The sequence below is a fragment of the Lynx rufus genome, unplaced genomic scaffold (genome assembly GCF_022079265.1).
Source record: "Lynx rufus isolate CCGP_SWC_20201006 ecotype Redwood Valley unplaced genomic scaffold, mLynRuf1.p SCAF_23, whole genome shotgun sequence".
Taxonomy (NCBI): Eukaryota; Metazoa; Chordata; class Mammalia; order Carnivora; family Felidae; genus Lynx; species Lynx rufus.
In genome coordinates this window covers 3,126,261-3,144,153 of record NW_025814838.1, presented here as the reverse complement: position 1 = coordinate 3,144,153, position 17,893 = coordinate 3,126,261, and the positions used below count along the sequence as shown (strand labels likewise).

The following is a 17,893-nucleotide window of genomic DNA, read 5'->3' as shown; positions in this document are numbered from 1 at the left end:
GGGACTGAGCGAGCCTCGCACACACAGGGCCTATGGTTCGGAGTGCTCTGTCGATGCCGCGAGGCAGAGTCGAACGAACGAAATGAGGACTTTGTTTTTTCTGAAAAGTCAAGAAATTGCTCCTAAGCCCGTGAGTGTGTTGATCTCACACGAGTGCGAATAAAGGGTGCTCGTGAAAGCTGCTCCAGGAAGGCCACAGAGACCCAGGCGGCTTCCCTGTGAATTCCCGCGGGGCGCTGCGACTTGCCTGTTTGCCATGCTGGAGTTGGAGATCCGGAAGCGCACCTGCTCGATGGCACTCCTCACGAGCGGGTCATTCTGGTCCATGGATGGGTGCACGACCAGGTCCACCTGCAGAGAGGGCGGAGCAGCGTCCCACAGGGCAGGGGGGGAGCCGGGGGACACGGAGCTCTACGGCTCGGTTCCTTGCCGGAACACTGGCTGTGCCTGCTTTCACTAACACTTCCAAGAGACACGTGTAAGCCCGGAGCAAAAGGTGTTGCTGAACGGTCTGCCATGACAATTTCTGGCATCAAAATCCCTCCTCCAGCGATCGAGCGAGAGCTCTGCCATCAGTGACGTGCCGCTCTGCTCAGGTGAGGACTTTCTGGCCTGGAGCCGGAGCGACCCGCCCTGCAGTCCCCTGGCGGGGCTGTCCCGGCCCGGGGGCCTCCGCAGCTACCTGGTGGCCCGCTCCTGACACTCCCCTCCAGCTATCTGAGAATTTCCCACAGTTGTTCGTGAATCCTGAGGCCTCCCATCTGGAAAAGGTAAGCAGCTTTCATTAATCTCCCCTCGCCGAGAGTGCCACCGTGGGACTCCTGCCAGGCGCACTTGGAAACCGACTGGCAGAGGGTTTACAGCTGCTTTTGCTATTTTACCTCTGCCAAGGTACTGGAGCTGAACGGCTAGGGCGGTTACCATTTCCTGAGTGCTGTCTAGGAGGGCAAATGGGAACGGCCTGGGGGAGCAGAGGGGTGTTGAGTGTGTTGGCCGGGCAGGATGGCAGGCCCTGGGGCCAGGGGCCCCGGAGAGCCAGGCTTCTCCTCCGTCTCTGCCACCGGCAGGAGAGAGCAAGGTAAGGTCTTCTAAACGTGGGACTCTGGCCATCAGGCTTCATGCCAAGAAGGCCAAGAATGCCCCGAGAGAGGCTGATCACAGGGACTGGGCGGCTCGTTTGTGAAATGGGGGCCCCTCCCCCATGCCCTGCCAACTTTTCTGGGATTTTGTGGGGCGCAAAAGAGGTGGTTAGGTAACACCTCGGTGTCCTTAAAAGCCTGGTGCAAATACAAGGCATTCCTGTCTCCCCACTGTCCACAGCCGGATGGCCCGGCCACCTCCCCGAAGGCCCAGCGGGCAGTACAGGATGCAGGAGCAAAGGCCGAAGCGGACGCTGCCACACGGGGCAGAGGGGTGTGAGTGCGCTGGGGGATCAACGTGCCTTCGGGGGATGGGAAGGCAGCCTGCCGCTGGCGTGCGCTCGGTGAACCAGAGAAGGAGCTGCTGAGCTACTTAAGCTTATTCTGGAGGCAGCTCGTCCCAGCGGGAAACGGCCGCCAGCACGGTAGCACCGGCAGTGCCCCGCGGCAGAGGCCCCTGTGCCGGCGCCTTCGCTTTCGAGGTGGTGCTTCCCTGCCCTCAACCCTCACCCCTGCCTCCACACGGCCTGGTGGATGCCACACTAGGCCGAACGGGAGCCGGAGACACAGTGGGCACCTGTGGGAGCCGCCCCTCTCCACTCTCAGACTGGGGGTGGGGGGGGTGGGGGGTGTTCTTGTCCTCGATCACTGTCCCAAGCAGGACGCCTGCATCTGAAGCAACTGCTCTGTGACGATGCACAGAAATCGCAAGTGCTGCTGCTGAGGGGTGGGGGCTTTTGTGCTCCGATGACAGAGACCAGCACACGGACCTCCTGCCCGCTCCAGGAAAGGAGTGGCAGGCCGGCGGGGGGCAGGAGGAGGCAAGGCCAAGGGGCCCCGATGGCAGGTATAAAAACTGATGAAAGCTGCCACCCTGGAACGGCAGAAACGCTTTAAGTCACTTTGTATATCGCTGTGTTTTTCAAACCTCGAACGTCTCAAAAAAGTAAGATAAAGTAAAAAAAGCCAGAAATGACCTTGCCAGCTTATTAAGGAAACAAAACATTAAGGCACAGCTTTCTTAAGGCAGAGGTTTAAAACGTAGCCAGAAGACAAGGTCAGGCAAGTGCAAGTAACTGTCCCCACAGCAGCTTTCCTATGGTCCCGTGCCCAGCAGGGCGACCTCAAATTACTCTGCCCCTGAAAAATGGAGGCCTTAGAGTATGAGCAGGGCTGCTGAGCTACGGTTGCTATGGGAATGGCCCCAAACTTTAAATCTTACAGAAACAGATAAACTGAGACAGAAGATCTATGGCTCCCCTGCCAAACCGCCCCGGCATTCGCTTCCTCGGGGACGTCTCCTTGGATCTCGGTGGAAACTGTTCTTGCTGCCTCGTCTAAACCTTCCACCTGCTATACGTCCACCTGCTAAATGTGGCTCGATGTCGGCCAGCACTGCCCTGCTGAGCTCCAGGGAGTCCTACTTGCCTTCCTGTCGTTCAAGGCTGGGCTGCGGGCCGGACACCTGCTCTAAGGCCTGAGTGTGCTGCTCTGAGATCCAAGCAAGTTATTCCCCTGTTCAGTGGCCAACCTCCACAGAAAATCGGCACGGCCCCTGTGACCCAGATGGGGAGGCACAGGGGGAAATTCTGAGTTACTGGCAGCAAAGGAACAAGTGAAATCTGATGGGCACAAGAGAAGCCGGTCAAGGAAACTTCCAACGGCACGGGGCTGGCGCGGTGGGCGTCAGGAGAGCCACGCGTACCTTCTTCTTGATTCCATCCTGAATAACCGTAGTCCGGTACAGTCTCAAGAGACCTTCCTCGGACAGGTTCCGCACCAAGCGGACGATGGACTTCTTACAGCACTTGGTAGACACGCCTTCTTGCTTCTCCTGATCCATGATCATTTTCTGAATCCTGGGGCGTCACAAAATAAGAAGTTAATATTCCCAATCTCAGCAAGGAAGATCTGTTTCAACCCCCTTTCAACCCAGGAGGCTGAGAGCCTGCCTAGTGGTAACCAGCAGAAACTCGGGGAGAGTCAGAGGGGGGTTTCGCCATTGAAGGGCTGACTTCTGGACACGTTGCAGTCAACGCTTTTAGCGATAAATGAGTTAGCTAAAGACGAGCCGCCAAGCACAGCAGCGTCACATTCTGAGCCTTTCACCAGAACCTGATGATGACGGCAAGGACACTAAGCGCCACGACGGAGATGTCTTCATCCGTCTTTGGGTTAATTTAAGGCCCGAAGGATTGTCTAATGTACTGTCGCCGACACTCTCAGGTCCGCAGCTCTTTCTGATTCCTCTCCTCAGACATCTTACTGAGTCACTACAGGGATGTTTCTAGCTCACCCACCGATCATCAAATGGCAGGGCCGGAAGGACATTCGGACGCCCAGCCAAACCCCTCACTGCACAGACGAGGCCACAGTGTCTGCACACGGTCTCCCCATTCCCTAGAGAACAAGTGGCTTTGACGCCGAGTGCCTCAGAAGCCTGAAGATGCCGCCCAGGAGGCAGCGGTGATGGTGGGTTAAAGGACCCCACCAGAGTGCAGAGCCTCTCCGTGAACAGAGCCACCGCAAACACACAGGTTCCACCCGCGTCTCTTTGTTTTTGCTTCCATGTAAGATTGCATTTGAACAAAAGGCCCCATGCTGACCTAAGAAAAGTTCGTAAGCTGATGCTGTTATCTCAGTCCCTCCTCCAAGGAGAGAGGAACTCTCCCCAACTTCCACTTCTAGCTCAGTCACTCTCTCCCCATCTAGCGTCTCAATGTTCTGCAATGCCTACACTTTCCGAACCACTAGAACAGATGCTGAATCCTTTCTACCAGACAGGGATGCCACGAGAGTCTATAGAGCAGAAGACGCCAATGCCTCTCGGTCATTTCTGTGGCTTGTGACAACGAGCTGGCCTGAGATTTTACTGTCAGTGCAAGACAGACAGACAGACAGACAGATAGCTCCTTACGTGAACAAGCTCTCGATTAAGCGTAGGTTGGTGACAGCTTCTATGATCAGGTTCCTGCGTTTGAGCAGCCGGTAGGTTTCGTGGGGTTTGTCTTGGCCCGGGCCGTGCTTCCCCGTCTTTTGGGAACTGCCACTCTCCTAGAGCGAGGACCGAGAGGACAAACATACAACAGGTTTGGCAAGGTTAGGGGGCCAGACGCCATTCCTGTGGGTGCGCTTTGCCTCACGAGGGAATTTCTATGCCCACGTTTCAAGAAGGAAAGTCAAGAGGGCTTGTTTCTCTGGGAATATGGGACGGAAGCAGAGGCAGGCTTCCGGGACCAGGCTGTCCCTAGGTAAGTCAGGATGTGTGCCCAACGACAGACGAAGGGAGAAGACAGATCCGTGTTCTGTCTCCCATTCCTGCCAAAGCTTCCTTGAACTTGTGCCATCTGCCCTAGGATCAAATCTGTGAAGCCCCAGTGTCCCTGAAGGGAAAGGAAATCCTGACTCTAACATACTCCTTGCGGATCACTCAGCGCAAACGAACCCCCGTGGTGGCCCGGGGCCTGTTTTGCCGGATGCGCTCCTCACTTGCAGAGACGCTTCAGGGGAACGAGAATGTCCCGCTGTCAGGACCACCGGCTCCAGATCACTTCCCGGGCTGAGTGCCGGGGCTTCGGGAGAGGAACGGTTCTTTCCTGAAGGGGGACCGGCTCAAAAGGGCTCAAGATTCAAGAAGGGGCCCGGGAGAAAGACCTTTGTGCTCCCCTGCACTGCAGAGCAAACATTTTGGGGGTGGGGGGAGGGGACCTATGAGTAAACTGGCCACGTGCTGTGGGGCCGCTGGAGAGCATGGTGAAGAACATGCTTTGCCAATGGCCCTCCAGATACGTCGCTCGTGCCCTCTTCTCAGCACGGATGTAGAAAGGACAGCATTCTGCCGTTACTCTGGGAACAGATTTCTGGGAGGAAGAGAAAGAGCTGAGCTGGGCAGCAAGCGAAGGAATTCTGGGACCCGGCAGGAGCACGCTACCAGAGACGTGAGCCGGATCAGAAGGCGCAGCAGGGGCGAGGGTGTGAGCAATGCAGACAGACCCTCCAGAACCTGCTGGGATCCACCTGCTGACAGGCCCAGCTTCTTCGGTTCGACACAGACCCAACCAGGACTTGAGAAGTTATGGCGCCCAGAGCCTCGGAAAGGGCTGAAAGGTTCTAGAACAACCCACGGAAAACGTTCGCACCCTGCGCCCCATCGCTTCTGCCGCGGGGGTGGTACCAAAGCACAGGTGTCCACACCAGGAAGGGAGCAGCACGGGGGGAGCCCCGCGCACATGGTTTCCAGTCCTCGCTGTGTCATTTGCTGAGCTGGTGCAAGTCACTTGATCCCGGGGGGCCTGCACTGTCTCGTCCCAGCCCAGAGACAACGCTTCTCTCTCAGGGGTGTCCGGAGGCCTCAGAGAGAGCAGCAACAGCCCCTACGGCCGCCCGGTCACAGCTGTGCACTGTGCTGGGGGCCCCGTCCTCTGCCGGGGCGCTTCTGAAGCCCAGAGCCCAGGCGGTGCCGCTGGAAGCATCTGAGGCACGTTCGAGTGACAAAGGACGGCACAAGGTGCCCCGAATCGCATCATGAGAACGGCGGGCCCGTGTCAACTGCCTTTCTAATCCCTCTAATTACGCGAATGAAAAGCATTGGGTTCTATCGCATCTCTGACGCTGGCACACAACAGTGTTTGGCCAGCACACGCTAAGCAGTTTTGGCTTTCTTTTTATCTATTTTAGAATTAGCTTCCTTTTATGGCAAAGGACGTTGGCCTTTCACGGAAGGCAGGGCTTCTCAACACTGGCACTGCTGACATTTGGGGCTGGACAATTCTCTCTTGTGGGCTATCCTGCAGGTTCTAGGATACGTCTCCGCCAGCCACGGCCAGACGTCCCCCGGGGGCCCAAATCGCCAAGAGTGGGAACCACTAATCTAAACGAACGTTCCCTCCAAAATAAGTTTTACGTGAAGAAAGCAAGTCGTTGGAGGTTAAAACACCGTGTCAACAGCGGTGCGGGTGCTTTCTGGTTGGGCAAAAAGGCGGTGTATAAACGAGCACCGTGTTACTTCCTGGGCAGGACTAGCCCACCGCCTGGCACAAAGCGAGCACTCAGCGTGCAGTGCTTTTCGTTACTGATTTTGTTGTTGCCGTGACTCTTTTTTTTAATGTCTGTTTATTTATTTTTGAGAGAGAAACAGAGAGAGCGCGAGCAAGAGAGCGTGAGGAAGGGGCAGAGAGAGACAGAGAGAGATGGAGAATCCCAAGCAGGCTCTGCACTGCCGGCACAGAGGCTGATGTGGGGCTCGATCCCATGAACCATGACATCATGACCTGAGCTGAAACCAAGAGCTGGACGCTTAATGGACTGAGTCATGCAGGTGTCCCTGCTGTGATTCTCAAACACCGGACCACGAAGGCCAAGGTCCACCCGCCACAGGCCCCTGCTGGACAAAAGGCATCCCCACTGTGAGCCCTCACCTTCGGGTTTTCAAGCCTGACCTCTTCGATCACGGTCATGTCGCCACTGCTACTCTCCACGCAGTGGGAGCCAAAGGGCGCGCCGGGATACGAGGAGACGCTGGTGTCCAGGAGGCTGTCCCCGCCCGCAGAGCTCTGGCAGGCCTTCTCCTCGGCCACCGCTAGGGAGGAGGGCAGCTGCTTCTTCAGTGGGTGGAGGTTTACTTTCCAGCCACCTGCAGTGGAGGGGGCGGGAGAGGCATGAATGAACGGTGGCCATACGGAGGGACGGAGAAAGGGGCACTTACGCTCGCCCAGACAAGGCCCACGCAGGCCAACGATTCCTTCTGGTTGGTTTGAGGATGGGGGGAGGACCCAGCGAGCAGCGGTGCCGCCCCTCCCCACCCCCCGCCACCACCCCGCGCTTAGCTGGATACCAGACTCGCAAGCTTGTCTTCGTCTCCACCCTCCGCATGTTTAAAGAAGTCTGTAACTAAACTAAAAACTCGAGGGCCCTCAGATCACTGGAGAGAAGGGGACAGAGGAAGTTTACTGGATTCCATCCCTTGAAAGGTAAAGACACCGCAAGACAAACCAAGTATCTGCCAAGGAGAACTGCCTTGCCAGCAGCCAGAGGACAGACCACGTGACCATCTCCTCTAGACACAGGGTCATGTGACCGTGTCCCCAGTCAGGACAGCACCAAGGGTGCCCTCAGGTGCTAAGTGAACGGGCTGTTCTCTGAAGACCCCCGGAGCAAGGGAGGATTGGCAGCAGCTCAGACCGAGGCCCCTCCCCGCGGCCCGAGAACACCCCGTACCCTTCGCTGGGGTGGAGTGATGAGGCTGGGTCCCGAGACCGGCGCCGAAGCAGGCTCTCCCGTCGCCCTGGGACACTCTGCCTTTCCTCTTGCTGCTGCTGCCGCGCTCCTCTTCGCTGTCTGAGTCGGAGAGGAAGCTGTCCTCCACCTCGGGCAGGAGGGACTCCTCCTGCACCGAGGCCAAGCTCACTGTGGTCAGCAGCTTGCTTCGGGCCTTCTCTCTCTTGTACTGCCGGCTGAGATCGCTCTCTTCTGCAAATACGCACGAGATGTACTTGGTGGTCCGCTGCCGGCCCTCGTCCTCCATGAAACCCTGGTGGGGAGGAGACGGGTTGAATCGCATCTGGGGGGTGCTGCCATACTTGGGCACACGGGAGAGTGGGGGGCTGCGGTATCTATCTCCTGATCCTTCCCGCACCTCCCCTGTCACCACCCAGGCCCCACGTCCACCCAGCTGATGCTCCGTTGCCGTCCGCCTGTCTGGCCGTCCCTCAGGTGCCGTTTCCACAGGCCTGTCGGAGATGGGTTTTCAAACCGCAGCCCTGAATGTGTGTCTGCTCTACGGAACCGTGAACTCCTTGAGGGAGGGGCCCTACCTTGGCCCTCCCCATCTCCCCGGTGCCTGGCACCAGACTGGGCCCACAGGAAATGGTTAGCGAGCAGTGAGCATTGGCTACGCAGAATTTGAGGGCTCAGAACCGCTGTCACAGACTGGAGATCGCCAGCCCCATGCAGTCCCTGCCTCTGGGACGGAGGATGAGGTCATCACCAACCCACACTCACCCGTATCTTCAGGACGGGGTAAAGGGGCTCTCCTGGGCCCTTAACGTCCGGAAAAGCAACATCTTCTACATGCCAACCACATGCCAAGGGCCATACTAAATGCTCTGCAATCATGAGCTCGACTGCCTTCCAACAAAATGGTCACATTGTTGGCAAGAAGAGAGTGAAGGATAAGGCCTGGAGGGCAGGTGTGAATTCCAAAAGGGGACCAGCAGACACGTATGTCCCCAGGAGCCAGGAGAGTGACAAGAGAGAGGGAGGCCTGAGTGGGGGCTGGGGCCCCTGGACAGCACCCGCCCTGTCTGAAAGGGCAGTGGGGGGCTAGCCAGCTTCCTGGGAGTCCCTGCGCGGCTGTGCTCCCCACGGGGTCACGTCTTCTACTGACTTATCAGTGCTGAAGGTTCATCCGGTTTTTAACAAGTGAAAGCCAACAGAAACCAAGTCAGGGGGTTGGGAGACACGCCACGCCCCCGGGCAGCCCCTGGTGGCAGAGACGCAGGCGATGCGTCCTCGGCCCGGCTGAGTCGCCCCTCACTGTCACACCGTGCGCACGCCCGAAGACAATGAAGCGTGCGGATGGCTCACGATGTTACCTTGACAACCTTAAATCTCTGAAGAAGACGACACAGCATTCTCGCCTCCAGCTTTCCCACGTTCATAGCCGCTCGGATTTCAGCTTGGGAAATTCCTTTTGTGCCTCTGCGCTCAACTGCAGGGAAGGACAGGACGTGTGAACCGCAGCCTCGCGCCCGAGGCCAGTCCGCTCCCACCACCCCAGTTCAGCACAGAGCGGTCAGCGCAGCAGAGCCCACGGGCAGAATAAACCCTGTGTCTCCTCTCGACCTCGCCTCCCCGGCACCTCTGAGCGCCAGCCACTTCCAACAGCTAACGTTTCAGTGCCACCGGGCTCCCCCGCGTTAGGACAGCACGTGGCCAGTGGCCCGCCGCTGACGTCCTCAGCTCCGGCAGTTCCTGCTTGTGCCCGGCAGCGGGGAGCTTTTCCAGACAAATGAAAAAGATCCTTTTTCAAAAAATGGTTTTTAATTAAGAACTCGTTTCATCTCCCTGGCTCTGTCGGCAGACGCAGACTCCGACTCAGAGGCACGAGGAATACCGATTACTGTGCCGTCCGTGACAGCCGCCCGCCAGCAGGCCAGGGAGGGGGTGACGCTGTTGGGCCCTGCAGCACGCGACAGCAGACAACCGGGCTGCACTATCTGCCCCCTCTAGTTTGTCAGCTCCTGCCCTGCTACATGCTGTCACTGCTCGGTGCTGTGACCGTCGCTGCCTCTAAGAAGCCCTTTTAAGTGTACTCAATGGGGGCGCCTGTGTGGCTCAGGCGGTTGAGAGTCTCACTTTTGCTTTTGGCTCTGGTCGTGGGATTGAGCCCTGCATCGGGCTCTGGGCTGAGTGTGGAGCCTGCTTGGGTCCCTCTCTCTCTTTCTCTTTCTCTCTCTCTCTCCCTCTCTCTCTCCTCCCTCTGCCCCTCTCCCTTGCTCATGCTCTCATTCATACATACATACATACATACATACATAGGAAACACAAAAATAAAAAATAAATCTACTCAACGGCTCTGGACTGGGAATCCCAGGATAGAGCCTGGGAGGCGGGGGCGGGGGGGGGGGGAGGGGTTGTGGCGGCAGGGAACCCCCCTCCCCCAGTGAAGTGCACAAACCACAGGGCAGGCTTTGTGGGAAAACTCTGTTCAGAAACAGCGCCCCTCTATCTCCTGCTGCATCGCATAGCTCACGCTGCCAGGTACAAGCCGTCTGGATAACGGTGCTCTTGCTGTGTTGTGTGTGCATGAAAATAAACATCAGGAAAGAGGGGGCTAAGATGCGTTCCCATGTTGAACTACTAACATGCTCAAAGAAGCCACAGAAGGATTAAGGGCAGCTTTTCCCAAACCGTGTTCTGAGGAACCCATTCAGAGTGATATTAAGAGTTGATAAAAATGACCAAAAGTCCCCTTGAAAAGGCCGTACCGATTTGCCAACGTGGCTTCGTATGAGCTGCTGGTCCCGTGGCCACCGCACCTTCTCCTATGTCCTCCCCACGGGACGTGCGGCCACACCATCTACGGCTCTGGGTTACCGCTGTCTTCCGTGGATTTTAGGGGGTCCAGGGAAAGGGTGAGGAGTGGGGGGGAGGTGCCACCAGACTGCAGCAACTCAGACCAATTTGAGAAGATGGCAGGTAGCCCTCAAATCTTTGCTCATTTCCTGAGCGCTTCCCACACAGCAGGCCCGACGCCGGCGTTTTAATTCTACTCCTCATTCACGTGCTAGGGTGACCGTCATCCCCATTTTACAGATGGGAACTGAGGCTCAGAGACCTTGCTAATGCTCTACACAGCAACGATTCACGCTCCAATCGGACCCAAAGCCTAACCCTTCAAGGGAGCCCCAGGACTCCCTGCCGCTTCACACGCTCCACAGCAGAGCCCTCTCTCAACACGTGGGCAACACACCCCTCGACTCCTGGGGTTCGAGCCGCACGCAAGCAGGCATGGGAACGGGACTTACTGAGTTCGTAGGTCTGCGTGAGCATGTCCCGCTCGTACACGATGTCCACCGGGGGTACTCCCTTGGAGATGACCTCCTCGTCCTCATCGTCGTCCTGGTCGTGGTCGTCCTCGACCTTCCGTTTAAATTCCTTCAGCAGCCTGAGGCAGCGCACCATGACGTCCGTCCCTGGGAACATAACGTGGCATGTTTTCCAGTGAGCACAACACTGCTGGGGACGGGGGTGGGGGTGGCGGTGCCCCGCTGGGACAGAGACCCAAGAAAGGCTGTATGCAGCATCAAGTTGGGAACATTTAAAACTGCACATCCTGGGGCACGAGACCTGAAAGTTTCCTCCATAAGACTGCTTTCTGTTTTCAATATAATTAGGAAACAAAGACATGCAAATGAGGAGGATAATGAGGCACTGTGTCAGGCTGTTAAAGAAACAGTAACAGCCCTCTCCTGGTCGCGTTTGCTCTGTGACAAGAGGAAGCGGGCCTGCCTGTCCAGCAACTGCACGGTCCCTGGCACACAAGCCGTATTGCTTCAAGAATGAAAGCTGTTTTTTTTCCTTTTAAAGCAGACACGCACAGCCAGTAAGGTGTGGCAGCCACGTAAACGGGTCCTAGCAGCCTCTGAGAACACTGCTCCAAGAGTGGGAATTTATTCCAAGAAAATAGAAAGAGGCGAAAGCTGCTGGGACGAAGAGGTCCACACAGCACTCGTTATGAGTTAGCTTTTCCGAGTGACAGAAACAGTGATGAGGGGCTAAGTGGCAGCACACGGACAAGCCACCACTCTGTGCACTAGCTCCTGCCCTCACACCACCACAGTGTGCCTAGACGCCGCCCCCAGAAGCACGATGTAACAAGTGTTGCCTACGGCTGGACCGAGAGACAGGTACAGGGAAAAGCAAAAACATCTTAACAGTTCGCTAGTGCAAACTCACTCATTCGATCCTGACAATCCTGGGAGGCATTTTACAGATGGAGAAACTGAGGTTCAGAGGATTACACGACTTGCCCAAGCTCCCCAGAGCTTGTAAACGACAGGTGCAAAGTTACTCAGGGGTCACAGGCCTCCAAAGCAGAAGAAACGGTCCAGCACTAAGACGTCCTGTGACACAGGAGTGTGGAGGCAGAATAAGGGCCCCTTGAGGATGTCCACGCCCTGACACCCGGAACCTGTGAATATGTTCCCTTCGGTGGCAAAAGGGACTTGCAGGTGTGACTGAGTTAAGGCTTTTTGCTGCAGGGGTCGCAGTTAGCTGCTTATACTGGAGAATCTGGGCGGGTCCCGTGTCAGAGTCCTTAAAGAGAGAGGCAGAAGGATCAGAGCGAGAGACTGGGGGATGCTAGGCTGCTGGCTTTGAAGACTGAGGAAGGGAGCGCGAGGCCAAGGAATGCACGGGGCCTCTAGAAACTGGAAATGGCCACGGGAAATGGATTCTCGCCTAGCGCCTCTGGAAGGAACAAAGCCCTGCCAACATCACAACTGTGGCCCAAGGACACCCATTTCAGACCTCCAGAATTATAAAATAATAATAATAAATGGAAGTAAAAACTAAAATAATAAAGAAAATGCTGTCTTCAGTCACCAAATCTGCAGTAATTATCACATCAGGGCTACAGATGGTTTCTCCACTGGGCCACCGAGGAGCACAATCCTGGGTACTGGGGCAAGGAGGGGCGACAATAAAGCTGGCCTCTGCCACCCAGCGCCTCTTGTGCAGGAGCTGAGGCCCCTGAGGGCCTTCCTGCGGGGTGTGGCATGCCCACACCGAGCACTGCAGACTGACCTCGGAGCAAGGTCAGGTACGACCACCCCAGCTGGGGCAGGGGATTATCATGAGGGGACACAGCACGTGGCCTACAGGTGTCATTCACAAACAGTAATGCGTCTCAGGGCCTTGAATTCATCAGATTTACCCTCAGAGGAGGGTCTGGCCATGGTGGACCCACCAGAACCCTTCAGGGGGGTGGGCAGGCCTGGGGCAAATGGACACAGAAGTGAGGGCAGCCTGGTAAGTCCTCAGGCATTAGCCTCGTGCTAATTGGCCTGCACTCCTCACAGTGACAGAAAATCCCCCGTTCATGACTTTTCAACAGAAGAAACATGACATCACAGCAATGGCTTCCTTAAGCCTCGGCTTCCTCCGCACCTGCCAGGCCCTCCGAGGTTCTCCTGTTGCCCACAGCTTTGCCCATGGCTCGGGGTGCCTGCCCTGCCCTCCCCCTCCACTTCTCCCTCCCAGGACGGGAGCCTAAAACAACCAGGAGGGGAGCCATGGCGACGAGGGGGACCCTTGCGCCCATGTGCATGGCTGAAAATTATTTCAAGGCTCAGGTGACCAGAACTGGGTGCTCCGTGCGGGTTTCCTTCTCGCGGCCGCAGATGGAGGCACCTGTGGCCAGCCCACCAACCACGGAGTCACTCCCCACTGGGTCCTCCCCCCGACCTCTCCCCAAGCCCACTCCCAACCCCCTCAACCCCCACCTCGCCCCTCAGACGGTGCCCAGAGTGACCTACTGCTCCCGATAAAGCTGCTCCCGTTCCTCAGACGCCAACACAAGCTCTCCACGTGTCACACGAGCTGGCCCTCATCACGGCCGTGGGAGGTGGCTGCTACCATTCCGTTTCACACTTGAGAACAGCTGGAGCTAAGGCATTCGCCCAAACTCCCACCCCTTAGCAAGGGAGGAACCGGGATTTATCAGACAGTCTGCCTTCCGAGCCCGGGGCCCAAACCTTGGGCAACATAAGGCCCCTAATTCAAAGACACCCACGTGACCAAGAACGGCGGGTGACCCAGGGCCAGGGACGTTGGCTTCTGCGGGAGCGACGGTCCAATGCGGCACTCGGGCAGGCCAGCACATCTCAGCAACAGCCTGGCGTTATTCCTTCCATCCAGTTCTAACTTCCTCACGAGGTTCATCGGCCAAGAAAAGACGCACAGAGCAGCGCTCGACATCGGCGTAAGTGGAGGAGGAGAAACACTACTACGCACTCGGGGAACCCAAAGGGTGAAGGAGGAGGGCGGCCGGGTGGCTCAGTCGCTGAAGCACCCGACTCCTTGCTCTCAGCCCCGGTCTTGATCTCGGGGTGGTGAGTTCAAGCCCTGCATTGGGCTCCACGCTCAACATTTTTAAGGTTTTTTTTTTTTTTTTTTTTTTTAAAACAACAACACGAAGGACAGCTCTCCAAGGGTGAAGGGTGAAGAGGGAAAACCCCGCTCAGCCTTCCCAGCCTCCGCTCCTCACGGCATCAAGTCGCCACCTGTGCTCACCTCTGCTTCTACGCCGCTTGATGTCTGTCCCGTCATGGCCTGCTCCAAAGGGCCCCGCTGACGTCTCCGCTGCCAGCCAGGGCGGCCGGACCTTCAGAGGAGCATCAGGGCGAACCTGGGCTCCTGGGTTGGGCAGCCGTGGGCCCGTCTCAGCCCTACAACCTCCCGTGTCCGGGACTCGGGAGGAAGGACTTAGTGTAGCTCTTCGTGTGAAGCTCAGCAAAATGAGAGGCTGGCATTCTGTACGTCATGTGTTGGTGTAAGGATGACTGGGGAGGACGTCTGTGCAGAGGCTGGAACACAGCAGTCAACCCTACGGCCAGCCAGCCTGTGCTGAGGGCCAGTCCTGTGTCACGGCTGTTACGAATTCACGACAAGCCGAGGCTGCCGGTCCCCGTGAGCCCCATGATACAGGGAGAGTCTCTGGCACACCCTGAGTGGTGGGGCGGCTCGGGCATCTCAGACGGGGCCCAGCATGCTTCTGGAAGGCCAGGCGTGACACGTGCATATGGCTGTCGGTGAGGTTTCGGGCCACGGGGTCTGCAGCTCTACCTAACCCACAAAGCACAGCTCATTTCTCTGCCATGAAGCCCAACTGCACTGACTTTCTTCTGGAGCCATCAGACAAGCAAACCCCAAGCTGTCTGTCTCTGGTCTTTCTCAAAACACTGATCGCAGAAACACGTCCATTTCCCCATGCTGTGTCAAATGTACCCTTACTTTGGAAAATTTCGTGTTAGACAGGTAGCGTGCATCGTGGTTAAGGATCTGGACTCTTGGCGCGCCTGGGTGGCTCAGTTGTTTGAGCGTCCAACTTTGGCTCAGGTCCCGATCTTGCAGTTCACGAGTTCAAGCCCCGTGTCGGGCTCTGTGCCGACAGCTCAGGGCCTGGAGCCTGCTTCCGATTCCGTGTCTCCTTCTCTCCCTGCCCCTTCCCCACTTGCACTCTGTCTCTCTCTCAAAAATCAATAAACATTAAAAAGGAAAAAAAAAGAAAAGAATCTGGACTCTTCTTCCAGAGCCGGTGTGCAAACCTGAGCAAACTGGGTGACTTCCCTCAGCTTCAACGGACTTGCCTGTAAACTAAGGCTAAGGAGAACGTCTAGCCTCAGGGGGTGGTGGGGAGAATTGCAAGAGATAAGGCAGGTGAAGGACGCCACACGGTGTGGTCTGTGGCTCGTGACTGCAGCAGCCTCATACACCTTTCCCATAGCTCTGGAGTTTAAACAGCCTCAAAATGTCAATTTTTAGTATTGAAGTCCCTTCAGCTCACATTTGCCTATTTTTAAGGCAAATTCTCAGAAGCCTGTTCCAGACTGTAAGTCAGCAGAAGCCACAGCAGAAGGGGCCAGAGTGAGACCCTGGTCAGCACACGCACACAGCGTGAGTAGCGCCCGTCACGCCATCTGAGCGGCCGCCTCAGTGACTAAACACTCTAGCGGAGAAGTCACGGGTCTGTTAATGGCAACCGCCGATCCCTGGGTGCGGGGCTTACTTCCCGGGAACGGAAGGCAGGAGAGAGAGAGAGCCAGCCAGATCACTGCACACGCAGTCAAGCATGAGGAGTTTCAGGCATCTTAAAGACACAGTGTGCACCAATGTCAGCAGTTCAACACAAACCAATCACACCGTTCTTTTGTGTCAAAGACCCAGATGGGCTTGCCTTGGCATGAAGAAAGAATGGCTTCACTTAGACATTCTGAAGACCCAGAAAAGAAGGCGGGAGGGAGGAATCCTTACTGAGCATCCGGGATGCACCAGGCACTGCGGGAGGTGGTTTCAGATGCTATCTGAATCGTCGTGTGGATTCTGCAAGTAACCACTACCATTCCATGAAAAAGGAAACTGAGGCTCAGAGGGGTCAAGGGACCCAATTGGACGTCTTGGACCTAGAAAGTGGCCTTTTTTCCACACTAGGCAACCCGCCTGGGCTAGAACTTCCAATTTCTATCAGAAAACACCGCTCACTGTAAAGGAAAACCCCAAGCTGCTACGAAGTGGAACCAACAGCCTGTGTTTCTCACACCCCCAGGGAAGATCTCACCTGGCCACGGGGCAGAGCGCTGCTCCCCAAGTGGTTAACCTGGGAGAAAGCAAGAGCAAGATGGGAACGAATGAGCACCAGGACAGATGTGCTCTGGAAGAGTCACCAGTGAAGGGACAGTAAGCCAGGGGGAGGTATGCAAATTCAGTGCTTTGCTCCTGTCTCACCTCCCACACACGCACGCACACGCACGCACCCCTGGACGGGCCTAGGCTGGTCAGTGCTCGGGAGTCATTCAGGCAGTCCAGACACTGAAATGAGAAGCACGCCCAGGGGACACAAAGAGTCCAGGACTGCACTCAGTGGCGGAGGGGGGTGCTGCTGCCCACACGCCAGGGTGATGGGATGGGTTAGAAACACGGGCTCTGGAGTCTCCCTCTGGTGAGAACCTGCCTCTGCCACTCACCAGCTGGATAACCATGGTGAAGGGAGAAGACCAGTCTGTGCCTCGGCCGTTCACTAGTAAATGGGGACAGGAACAGGATCTTCCTCCCCAGGACCGCGCCGGGCACACAAGCAGGCGGCACTTGCTCCCGCTTTTGTTACTATTATCGCTACAGCAACCTTAGGAAAACACAGCTTCTGAGGACCAAGGGTCATAGCCCATCACCCGGGCCGAAAATACCAGGAGATTGCCTGGGGGCTCGAATTCAATTTCAGGCACCTGCTGTGCGTTGGGCCCAGAACACAGGAGGACGAAGACGGCAGGGTTCCTGCCCTGCAGAGGGTGGCGTCTGAGACAGAGGCTGGAGAGCGCAGGTGGGCCGTCTGCTGAGGTTTCAACACAAGCCCGGATTTCAGTTCTGACTGATTCTCCCTGGGCAATCTGCTAACCTCTCTGAGCCTCCGGCTCCTCATCTATAAAATGGGCACACTTCTAACGGCATGTCTAGACTAACCTGCTGAGAAGGACTACAGGAGTAAATGCAGGTAAGGTGCTCAGCTTCACCCCTAAACACGCTAAGTGCTCAGTGACTACAGAGAAAGAAGCTATGAGGCAGGGCTCTACCGCCCGCATGCACGATGCTGGGGAGCGGGGAGGCATGTGGGGCCAGGCAGCGTGGGGGGAGGAGGTACCGAGGGTGGCCCCAAAGCGGGACGCTAGAGGATACGCAGTTGTCGAGGCGGGAGGAAGGCACGGGCAGAGGCACCGAGGCGGGCAGGGGTGGTGGGAGGGCGGGACTGAAGGGGAAGACCGACTGCCAAAGGCTTCCAGGCCAAGCGATGGATATTGTAGTTTTCACTTTCTATGCATATTTGCTTTTATTCCGTAGGCATGACTCGAAGTTATTTCCACGGTGGATGTGGAAGATGGTCCGCAGGGGTAGTCCACATCTCCCGACTCTTCCTGCCCCTGGGACAGCTGTCCTCGGCTGGCCCCACCTTCAGCCCCGCCCCTGCCCGCCAGCTTCCACCGCCCATCCAGTCACCCCTGTCATCTGTCAGGGAGGCAGCAGAGGGCCCTGGTTAGAGACTCGCACCTTCTGTGCTCAACCCCCCACAGAACCTAGCTCTAGGACCTGAAGCAAGGGATCTGCGCTCTGGTTTTCTGATCAGTGAAGGGAAGAAAAAGAAGAGGGCACCCGCACGATGGGGTGGCCAAAAGGATCAGAACACAGCACGAACACTTGGCATAGAGCCTGACATGTTATCTGGATGGCTTTCCCATCTCTCTCCTGGCTCCAAGACTAACAGGATGGGGTTACAAAATGGCAGAATCTCCCCTGGTACCTTCTTTTTCACGCCCTAAGATAAGCCCACAGGATCTAAGGTTTCCCTCGCTAACTGCACAAGGTAACAAGGGCACGGACAATCACATACATGCATGCAGAGGGCTCACGAACTTCAGGACACTGTAGAAATGTCCTCGGTTGAGAGAGTTCCAGAGCCACCATTAAATACCCAGGGTAGGGAC

General features: G+C 56.7%; 1 protein-coding gene across 1 annotated transcript in view; it reads right to left on the bottom strand.

The window, feature by feature from the left end:
* GTF3C1 (general transcription factor IIIC subunit 1) overlaps positions 1-17,893 on the bottom strand; it is a 74,882-nt gene that overhangs the window by 32,223 nt on the left and 24,766 nt on the right. The window contains exons 7-13 of the mRNA XM_047087124.1: positions 10,667-10,834; positions 8,732-8,847; positions 7,356-7,668; positions 6,557-6,771; positions 4,057-4,193; positions 2,845-2,998; positions 248-351 (exon numbers count right to left, since the gene is read on the bottom strand). Of these exons, the coding sequence (XP_046943080.1) occupies positions 248-351; positions 2,845-2,998; positions 4,057-4,193; positions 6,557-6,771; positions 7,356-7,668; positions 8,732-8,847; positions 10,667-10,834 (1,207 nt within the window). The remainder of the gene's footprint in view (positions 1-247; positions 352-2,844; positions 2,999-4,056; positions 4,194-6,556; positions 6,772-7,355; positions 7,669-8,731; positions 8,848-10,666; positions 10,835-17,893) is intronic.